The sequence below is a fragment of the Arachis ipaensis genome, chromosome B3 (genome assembly GCF_059453495.1).
Source record: "Arachis ipaensis isolate K30076 ecotype BB chromosome B3, ASM5945349v1, whole genome shotgun sequence".
NCBI lineage: Eukaryota > Viridiplantae > Streptophyta > Magnoliopsida > Fabales > Fabaceae > Arachis > Arachis ipaensis.
The window spans coordinates 1,508,296-1,519,097 of NC_142438.1; the positions used below are offsets into that span (position 1 = coordinate 1,508,296).

The 10,802-nt window shown below is 38.1% G+C and overlaps 2 protein-coding genes across 2 annotated transcripts; one reads left to right on the forward strand and one right to left on the reverse strand.

Annotated features, from left to right (window-relative positions):
- The first annotated feature begins 888 nt into the window (after positions 1–888).
- LOC107629388 (uncharacterized) lies at positions 889–5,156 on the forward strand. The gene is made up of 5 exons (XM_088507887.1): positions 889–1,228; positions 2,914–3,047; positions 3,345–3,407; positions 3,625–3,815; positions 4,767–5,156. The coding sequence occupies exons 1-5, from the start codon at positions 1,144–1,146 to the stop codon at positions 4,882–4,884; spliced, it is 591 nt and encodes a 196-aa protein (XP_088364013.1). The 5' UTR covers positions 889–1,143; the 3' UTR covers positions 4,885–5,156.
- An 877-nt stretch (positions 5,157–6,033) lies between these two features.
- On the reverse strand, positions 6,034–8,776 carry LOC107629387 (elongation factor Tu, chloroplastic). The gene is made up of 2 exons (XM_016332168.3): positions 7,802–8,776; positions 6,034–7,025 (listed from the first exon to the last, which is right to left on the reverse strand). Exons 1-2 carry the CDS (start codon positions 8,459–8,461, stop codon positions 6,216–6,218), a joined length of 1,470 nt encoding a protein of 489 aa, XP_016187654.1. The 5' UTR covers positions 8,462–8,776; the 3' UTR covers positions 6,034–6,215.
- Positions 8,777–10,802: the final 2,026 nt, after the last annotated feature.

A 10,802-nucleotide genomic window follows, 5' to 3' on the forward strand; every position in this document is an offset into this window, starting at 1 on the left:
ATCTCGAATTTTCAACACCAGATGATCAATAAAATCAGAGTAATTCTGTAAATTATTGACAATAATAAATGCATCTACACAATCTGTCTCACATATAACATCTCTTTGCCCCGAGTCCCAAACTAAAAGAAAACCTCTCCAAATAGCAAACAACTCTCATTACAGAATACTATGACTCTCCATTATTCCCAGACAGCCTTGTTGCCACTTTTCTTTCCAATTTCTGCAAACACAAGCAAAACCAACCCGAACACTATTGTCATGATAGCTAGCTTGTATCACAATTAATCTTAAAGGTACTTACCGAGAGAGAAATCTAAGAGCAACTAATGGTGAAGAGGATAGACACTCGTTACAACTCAAATATTCTGAAACTCCTTTTCCAATGACAAAGTCATACCAATCACCTTGTCCGTGGTCTAAGGTTCATGAGGATGAAATATCTTGTTATTTCTCGAATACTAAATTCACCAGAGACCATAAAAGATTCTAAAGGGGTGCTACTTGCTATTATATAAGAACCAATTCATCAAATTCAATGGTTGATCTCCAAAACTTACCAAACTAACTGTACTTTTGGACAATTTCAAATGCAATTCAATGATTTACATAAACTTGATGTACTACCCAAATAAATAAATATAATCAATTTCTATTTATTGCATTTGGATAATTTTAAACTCTAATTTATTTAAATAGGTCATTTGCCCCCTCATGCTTAAAACAAAATATTTAAAAATTGGTTAAACCCTAATTTGAAAAAATCAAACTGAGTTGACTCCGAAAACAGAGAAAAAAGAATGAGAGTAAAATACTAAAAATTATACATTTTAATAAACAAAAGGCAAATAATGGGAATAAACACAAAATTAAAAAAAATGGTGAAAGTGGCAGATGTCAATCATCAAGTGTCAATCTTCTTTGTGTGTCAGAGAAGAGAGTTTGAGTTAGTGTCAGACGCCAAATTCATTCCATCTTATGAAGTGATCATGGTGACGATGATGATGTTGATGTTGATGATGATTATGATGAACCTATGAACCCCCCCCCCCCCCCCCCCATAACAAAAACTGAAAATAATAATAATAACTTTCAAAGTTTGAAGAAGAAGAAGAAGAAGAAGCTACTTTCACTGTTACCACCATGAATTTACTTCACTTCAGAGCTTCTTCCACCATTCATCATTCTTCCTCTCACCATTTCCAACCTTCTAGACATCTTCACTCTGGTACATATATTCATATTTCATTCTCTCTTTTTCTTAATTTGAATGTCTCTTATTGTTCATGAACCGAAACCCCCCACAAAGTGAAACTATTTGGGTTTGCATTGTATAGCATAAAGTTTCAATCTTTGTTGGATTCTATGAACACCCATCACTCATTTTTTTAAAAATAATTTCGTAGACCTTATTGTTGCATTAAGTTCCGAGGATAATCATTGTTTTAATGCTTGTTTTGTGTATTTTTTTCAAAAAATATCAATTGGACCTGAATTTGCTGTTAACCGTTACTTGTTCTTAGAGTCTCCACATTTTCATGGATCATGATGAGGAAGGAAACAAAAGAAAATTGCAGGTTGACTTTTTTTTAAGGATAACCATAATTTCTTTGTCTTGAATTTATTGGGTGAATTTAATTCTTGGTTCTCTGTATTTTGGATGTTTCACATTATTATATGATTTAAAAAAAAAAAAATTAAAACTGCTTCCATATGAAGCTTTCCATGTGTAAACTCTTACCATATAGAGGATTTGCTTACATAAGATCATTTAATTCTTTTTATTTTTTTATATTTTTTTCTGCATGATAAATAGTTCCTCTAGAAGGGTCTGTTTTGTCATCCTCTCTCAATTTGATAGTAAGATTAGAACACAAAAGAGAGAGTGAGTGATGCTGGTTCACAGAGAAAGAGAGAGCTTGGAGGGTGGTGGTGATGGTGTTAGTTTTGGTGAAGGTGGCATTATGGACAGTCTTGAAATGCTTCCATTGGATTTTCCATTGCTGGATGATGATTTTATGAGTTCTTTTATTGCTAGAGAGATTGGGAATGTTAATTGGGAAGCTCTTCTTAATGAAGAAGCTGCTAGGCTTCGAGGTTCTGAGGCAACAAACAAAGAAGAAGGAGGCGATTTTGTTTTTGATTTTGATGATGATGACGATGATGCCCTTTCTGGTGATGCTGAAATTGAGCTGTTTTGTTTTTATTGATTTTAAATTATGTGTGATTTTTTTTTATTCGACACTGGTTAACCCACTAGGACGACGAATGTCTTAGGTCTAACGAACTCTTACATGTATAAAGACTTAAACCCATGTCTGCATTTGTGGGTGAAAATGTTTGTTGTTTGAAAAATGAAGCCAGATTGATAGTTTTTTATTTCTTAAATTTTCTTGACTGGGAATTCTATGTCCTGAATTATATGCAAAGCTTTTAGTTTTAGTTTAGTTCTGTTCTGTGTTTGGATGGAAAAGAAGAGAAGAGAAAAGGGTGAAATTGGGAGGGGCATAAACAAAACAAAACTCTCTTTGTTTTTGAGATTCTTGGGTTATGACAATTGTCCTGTAAATCAATTTTATGAACACAATTTCTCTAATTTTCAACCATTTTCAACAATGGAAAAAGGGAAATGAAGCTTATTACTTAACCTCCAATTTTCTTCCTTTACCATTCTTGTCCTAAATCCTCTGAAATAAGAACTTGCAAACACGCACTAAAGAGTTCTAGGTGCAAGGAGAGTGAGCATTGTGCTTTTTTTCTTCTTGGATTTTCTTTTGATCTTAATTGCATCAGTGTATAACATAGAATTCATTCATTTTTCCTACTGATCTTTTTCATTCGAAAACATGCGAAATGCGGTTCTTGTCTTCTGGAAGTAGCCTGCTAACACTGATACCATTTTGAATCACACAGAAGAATTTTCAGTGTTCAATTACACTGATGAGGACGACGATTCCCAATCTCTTATCCGTTGTCGCATCTGTGATCTTGAGCTTGATTTTCCTACACCCCACTGCAATTCGGAGACCTTCGATCCAGCTAATATGGTATGACCTTTATGTATGTGTGTTTAGGATTGGTAATTGCTGGTTTAGACTTTGTTCCATTTTCCTACTTTTCATTGATTGATTGGTAAATTGTCCATAATCATTGTCATAACTTGTTAATGTATAGATTTTAGATCCTTGCTTAAACACAATTGAATGAGAATCAAGTACTCTAGCAGCAACTTTTGTGCTTGAAAACAAAGGAAAAATGAACTAGGAAACATTCAATTATGCAGCAAATTAAGTTATATTAAATTTTGAATTCTCTGTCTAAAAGCATCAATATTCATATCTCAGGTTTGTCCTGTTTGTGATGAAAAGTTGGGGGAGACTGCAGCAAGGAAATTCATCTCACTAAAGGTATCTACTCGTATGTTGCGATTGTTGTGTTCTAAACAAGGTTATCAACTCTCGAGTTAACTCTTAAACTCTTACAAGTTTATCTAAGATCAACCAGTTTGGCTGAACTCTCGAGTTTGATAACCTTAATTTCCAAATGCTATCTAAGCTTACTTTTCAGGCTTTAGGACAATTTGGTTTTTGCCTCACTCAATTTCAACATCTTTATCTGTGACAGAAGTCGAAGTCTAGGAAATCCATTGTCAGCTCTGGCGAATCGTCTATGCGTGACAAGAAACTTGCTGCCAGGGCTAGCCAACATGAACCAACACATGGTTCATTTTTCTCGTCGTGTGCTCAAAACCGGAGCAGTAGCCATCGTCGTGTGGATTCCATCAGCAATGCCTCAGACATTTCATCCACAGAAAGGTATAACTCCGTTTTCAATTTCTATTTTGTAATGGTTGCAAATTGGTATAAAAATAAAAGGAATAAACTTGAGAAACCTGTAGTTGAAAGCAGGTAGCATTTAAAAGATTGTAAGAAATGGTACTAGGATCTTTCAACTAAACTCATGAATTGTCTATCTGAATTCACTATCAATTTATCCCTTTCAACGTAATATACATCGAATAGAAACAATGATATCTATGATCTAGGAAGTTGGAATAGCAGATGTTGTTTCTTAATGTATAAATTATTGTATCTTAGTACATTTCTATATTGGATTTGACTTTATTCATTGAAGATTATCAATATTTGACATTCAATTTTGAAATCTCTATGAATCTCCAAAACTATTTTGAAGTGCTACTATTGTTTTGCTTCAATACATTCCTAAAACATAAGTAGTTCATGCAATGATTTATGAGTTCCTTATTTACACATTATAAAGGTATTCGGCTAATCAAGCCCTTGAAGCATGTAAAGAAAAATTTTCAAATTCAAACCCTAATTAGGACTGACTAAATCTTTTATGCGCGCTTTTGTTTTCTTAGATTCTTCCTTACATTAATAATGCTATCCTTATCAAGCATTTCAAGGAAAATAACTGATAGTTATGGAAAAGTGTTCTTAGATTTTTTATATTTTGCCTTGATTTTTCACCTCTTTGGTTATAAGAATTTTCTATAAGCCGCCGTGCAAGTGGTCGATACGGTGTTATCTACTTACTCCCTCCGTCCACTGTTATTCATCTTCTTGAACAACACAACAAAATGATACATCAAAAAGTACATTGACTTTTCTTTTAATGTATCATTTTGTCGCGTGTTTAAAAAGACGAATAAAAGTGGACAAGCAATAAACTAATGTTCATGAAAAGTAATTCTCTACTTGAACTTGAACGCCGTGATGTCGCTGATGGTTTTATGATTGCAGCTCTGTGATAGGTTCACCAGCACTAACACCAGCTATGACTGATGATGAGGAGAATGTTGAAGAGAGAAGGCTGAGAGCATCTTTTGCTCAAAAATTAGTACTATCAACTATGATCTAAGGAAAACATGGTGCTATCAAGTTGCTTGCACCTTCAGATTAACTAAGGCACTTAGTTTTACTTTGATGCATTAGTTTTTAGTTAGAATATCAATTTATGAAGGAATTTTGGTAGTCAGAAAAGGCTAGAAAAATTGATGGTTGCCCCTTTTTTTGAGGCTGTCATTGAACTCTAATTATATATTTGCATTTACATAGGACTTTGTTTTGAATTATTATTTCATAATCAAGGTGTCATGATTGACCCAATTCATAGCTAGCTTATTTAAGTGATTATTGGTCTCTTATAAGTGTTTTATCAATGAGAAATACAGAGATAGAGAGGCACTGAGACAGAGACAAATATTTTAAGATTTTACTTTTGTTCTTGTCTCTACAACCAAAGGATTTTCAAAACTATTGTTCATTTTGATCATGCTAAAGAATTACACATACACAAAACTCTCATAACTCCATTACACTTTATTCACGAGTTTATTTACCAACCTGCATAAATTGAACCAAATAAATTTTAAAAAAATTAGAGGATCTTTTACTATGAAGTTTTATCCTTTTTTGTTTTGATAAATATAAAACCATTATCTAAACTAAATCCCCAACTTTAGATCTTCACATTCATTAATAAAATCTTTTTTAAGGTGTTTATTTTTATGTTTTTTACTTTTTACTCTTATCAGTCTTCTTACATGAAAGCAAAAATAAGTGAAAACATTCATGAATCGCAAAATTATTGAAATTGTATTTTTTTTTCTCTTTTCTTTTAACGCCGTGATGCGAGTTAATACCCTAAAATCTACACATTCAGATTTAAAAAATTATACATCCAAATCATAGTTTCTAAAAGGGAGATTATTGTAATTTACTCTAAAAGAAATAAAAGAACCTAATCCATCCACATATACCAAAGCTAGTTACATGGGGTAAAAAGGATGTTTTCTCTTACAATTTGCTGCCATGCCATATCTTAGAAAATATGCCTAGGATTTCTCTTCTATTGACTCTTGATAAGAACATCATCTTTTGGAACACAATGTGCCCTCCTATAGAAGAATTATTTGTTTATGCCTGATTATAAACCTTATATGTTTATGCAATATAAGAAATTCTTCTGCCCAAGTACTCAACAGATGCAAAATAAGAGAGAAGGAAGTTAAGTAAATGCAGAGCATTGGGAAAAATATTATCCAGCTTGACTAAACATCATTTAGAAACCTACAAAATATAAGAAATTGGATATACGGTACAAGTTGTGTAAAATGAGGGGGGAAAAAAGGGGGAAAAAAATTAATTGCATGTCCACCATTTAAGAGTCATACTGAAAGTTCATCCAAATTACTCAATTATAGATTGGATAACGCCGGCTCCGACGGTCTTCCCTCCTTCTCTAATAGCGAACCTCATTCCCTGTTCACAAGCCACGGGCTGGATCAGTTCAACCACCATCTTAACACGGTCACCAGGCATAACCATCTTTGATTCCTCATCCTTGTCATTCATGATTTGAGTAACCTTGCCAGTGACATCGGTGGTCCTCATGTAGAACTGAGGCCTGTACCCGGCAAAGAAAGGTGAGTGCCTCCCTCCTTCTTCCTTCTTCAAAACATAGACGATTGCGCTGAACTTTGTGTGTGGTGTGATGGTTCCAGGCTTGGCCAAAACCATCCCTCTCTGAATATCGACCTTCTGAATACCCCTAAGCAACAATCCCACGTTGTCCCCAGCCATCGCCTCATCGAGAATCTTCTGGAACATTTCCACACCAGTCACAGTAGTGTTCCTAGTTTCCCTGATACCAACAAGGTCAACCGTATCTCCAACCTTAATGGTTCCCCTCTCAACACGCCCTGTGGCCACCGTTCCACGACCAGTGATTGAAAACACATCTTCCACCGCAAGTAAGAAGGGTAGATCAGTTTGGCGCTGTGGGATGGGAATGTAACTATCCACAGAATCCATAAGTTGATAAATCTTATCCACCCACTCATTATCACCACGCTTGATTGCGGGATTTTCCATCAAAGCTTCCAAGGCCAACAGAGCAGAACCGGAAATAATAGGAATGTCATCACCGGGGAACTCATATGAGGACAGAAGCTCACGAACCTCAAGCTCCACAAGCTGCAAAAGCTCCTCATCGTCCACCTGCAGCAAGTTTGGTACACAAAATTCAAGAAATACCCGTACATACAGTGGCAATGCAAGAAAACCAATCAAAAGTCAAATCGAGATTGCACAAGCTCCAAGTTGAACATGTGAGTGAGGACATCCACCAATCTCCCAAAGAACAAACCATTTAAAATTTTAAATTGTAAAATTGCAGCTATAAACGACCATCATTTTCTCTAACAATCTTAGACTAATTTGGTTCGACTCAACTCGTTCTGTAATAAAACATGCATCACAAATTATACATCAACAATGATCCAAAGCAAGTTAGTTTATCAATCTCCAATCTCGTTGCTGAACAAAATAGTTCACCTTGCCATTTCCTTGCCCAAAAGACTAGATGAATTTGTCATTTTCAAATCCAAGATGACAACTTTGCGCCTATGTTTTTTGGTCATGGACAATTTAATACTGTGACTACTCACATGATAATAGTTGAGAATGGTTAGATAACAATTCGTCAAACATGTCAAGCCATCTAACGATTCTTAATAGTTCTCAACTATCATCTTTACATGAAGACAATTTCTAATGGTGACCATTTGATACACTACTAGCTTAATCCTATCATCCAATCACATGATTTTACTTCTAAAACTTTCAAGTTCAAGATAATGAATGGCTGAGTCAAACATGATAATCACAATACACAATTGCATATTAGTATAAGATTCATGCGCTACACTGAAAGTATATCAAAATTAAAACTCGAATAGAAATTCATGAGTTGATTATAAGCAAATTTTTTAAACCTGGTCTTGCTTGTTGAGAAAGACAACCATGTTGGGAACACCAACTTGCTTAGCAAGAAGGATGTGCTCCTTAGTCTGCGGCATGGGTCCGTCGGCACCGGAAACCACCAATATAGCGCCATCCATCTGCGCAGCTCCGGTGATCATGTTCTTGACGTAATCAGCGTGTCCAGGGCAGTCCACGTGTGCATAGTGGCGGTTCTCCGTCTCGTACTCCACCGTCGCAGTGTTGATGGTGATTCCACGCGCCCTTTCCTCCGGCGCGGCGTCGATCTCGTCGTACTTCTTCGGAGCGCTGTTTCCGAGGGCGGCGAGAGCCATGGTAAGGGCGGCGGTGAGGGTGGTTTTGCCGTGGTCGACGTGGCCGATGGTTCCGATGTTGACGTGTGGCTTCTTACGTTCGAATTTTCCACGCGCGGCGCGTACGGTAAAGGTTTTGCGGCGGGTGGTGGTGGGAGTTGAGGTGGAAGTGGAAGAAGGAGTGAGGTGGAGGATGGTGGAGGGGTTGAGGAAGGAGGAGGAGAGTTTAGTAGTGGCTGATGAAGAGCGGAAGATGGTGGCGGTTGTTGAAGAAGAAGAAGAAGAAGAAACGGTTGACGCATGTGAAGGTATGATGAGTTTTGAAGAAACTGTGGCTGCTGCTGCTGTTGAAATTGCCATGGTTTTTTTATTTTTTTTTTTAATTGGTTGAAGAGAGAATGAGAAAAGAGTGAGTGAGGGTTTTGAATGAAGGGAGGGAGAGGAAGAGGACTTTGGTGTTTGGAGATGTTATCTATTTGGTGTTGTTTGTGTGGATGAAGATAAGACTTGAGATAACCTCACATATTACCCCTTTTCCTTTTCCTTTTCTGCCACATTTTTTTGGAGGGACTCACTCACCACTCACCACCCTCTCTTACTCACCCGGCCTTAGGAAATTTAATTTAACTATTTAAGACATACATGATACAAGGCATACAACAATGTAATGTAGCTAGGTAAGGAAAAGAATAAATAAAATGGAAGCTACTATTGTTTACTCCCCCAAGGCCCTTATGATCTTGTTCTTGTTGTAAGATGATATGTTGTATGTAGAAACGGCCTGTAGAAAGTGTTTTAGATGTCCACAAGACTTAAAATCATGTTGTTTCGGCCTTCATTGGGTGCAAACAAAAACGTCGGATAATAAACATTTCATGTCATAAAACCACTCATCTCAAAAGCTTAAACTGATTTTGGGACCTTTCGGATCTAGAACTCTAATACTGTTCATACCCTGGCCCAATAAATAGGGCCCAAGATCTAAGCAAAGAAGCCCAACCCAAAGGGTTGGCCCTCCTCCAGTACCAGCCTCCGTCCCAGAAGTCGGTACTAAACACGACCTACTCCAAAGAAGTCGGATACGAGGGTTAGCTGGCAGATAACACTCATTCGAATGAGTAACTGCCCCTGGAAACTCTCTAACCACTTCATAGAGCCATATCTTAACCTCCCTAAGATATGGGAACGGTTATCCGCCTAAAAAGGTGGCACTACTTCAGCGGTGGTTATTGGTTCACCACTATAAATACCCTGACTTCCCTCAGGTATCACTAAGTCCAATACATTCTAAACTTGCTCACACCCTTGCTAACTTAGGCATCGGAGTGTCTTTGCAGGTACCACCCCCCATTCTTTTACACGTACAAGTCGGACGGAGGAACACCGAGTTTCAGGCAAACGCGATAGTCTCCTCCCTCACTCGTTTGGGCCACCCAACGTCATCCGGCCCACCAATCTCTGGTTACCCACCGTAACATTGGCGCCGTTGCCGGGGACCCGAGAGATCAACCAGTGATGGCGGAAAGATCCCCTGAAGAAGGTCATGTGGAGACAGATTCTGATCAAGAGAATTTGAACACCGGAAACAATGAAGCAGATCAGAACCTCCACCAGGAAGCTAATGATCAACATAGGGAAGGCACCTCCGGAATCAAAAATTCGAAGGTGAACTCCTCGGAGGGGCGCGAATCGGAAAAAGAAGGACCCTCCCACACTAGTGAGCTTATGGGGTTAATCCATAGCCGCCTCGAGCAGCTAGAACAGGAGCGGGAACGACAAAGGGAAGCTGAAAAGAACCTAAAAGAGGAGATGGAGCGACGAAAAGAGTTAGAAAGAAAACTCTTAAAATTAGAATCCTCCTTCAAAAGTCGGAATTCCCACGGCGATAGAGAAGACTCTCCTTTAGGAGAGAAAGATCCGTTTAGCGAGGACATAATGAGGGCAAAAGTTCCGAGAAACTTTAGAAGCCCCGATATGGACCTCTACGATGGAACCACCGATCCAAAGCATCATCTGAGCAACTTTAAAAGTCGGATGTATCTGACCGACGCCTCTGACGCTACGCGATGCAAAGCTTTTCCGACAACCTTGTCAAAAGCAGCGATGAAGTGGTTCGACAGCCTCCCTCCGAGGTCAATTACCAGTTTTGAAGACCTCTCAAGAAAGTTCTTGATGAGGTTCTCCATACAGAAGGATAAAGTAAAACATGCACCAAGTCTCCTGGGAATAAAACAGGAGGTCGGAGAGTCCTTACGGGCCTATATGGAAAGGTTCAACAAAGCATGTTTGGAGATTCAAGACCTGCCCACCGAAGCAGTCATCATGGGGCTAGTCAATGGTCTTAGAGAAGGTCCCTTCTCACAGTCCATATCAAAAAGACACCCCGCCTCTTTAAATGATGTACAGGAAAGAGCCGAAAAATACATCAATATGGAAGAAAACGCTAGGCTAAGAGACCCAAGTTTGCGACTCGGGCACCCTCCCTCAACGAAAGAGAGGGAGAGGGAAGCGAAGAAGAAGGAAGAGCTCGGCCTTGATAGGCCAAGAAAATATCACTCTTATACTCCATTGAAAGTCCCTGTAGTGGATGTATACAGAGAAATTTGTAACACCGAAAGGCTGCCTCCCCCCAGACCTATTAAGAATAAAAAAGGAGGAAGTCGCGGGGATTACTGTGAGTACCACAAGATATATGGGCACT

Bases quoted from the DNA above. Each gene is read 5' to 3' on its own strand.
- LOC107629387 (XM_016332168.3), bottom strand. From the start codon at position 8,461: ATGGCAATTTCAACAGCAGCAGCAGCCACAGTTTCTTCAAAACTCATC. The intron at 7,026-7,801 runs GTTTAAAAAATT...AACTTGCTGCAG, and splicing joins TTCTCAACAAGCAAGACCAG to GTGGACGATGAGGAGCTTTT.
- LOC107629388 (XM_088507887.1), top strand. From the start codon at position 1,144: ATGAATTTACTTCACTTCAGAGCTTCTTCCACCATTCATCATTCTTCC. The intron at 1,229-2,913 runs GTACATATATTC...TGAATCACACAG, and splicing joins TTCTAGACATCTTCACTCTG to AAGAATTTTCAGTGTTCAAT. The intron at 3,048-3,344 runs GTATGACCTTTA...TTCATATCTCAG, and splicing joins CCTTCGATCCAGCTAATATG to GTTTGTCCTGTTTGTGATGA.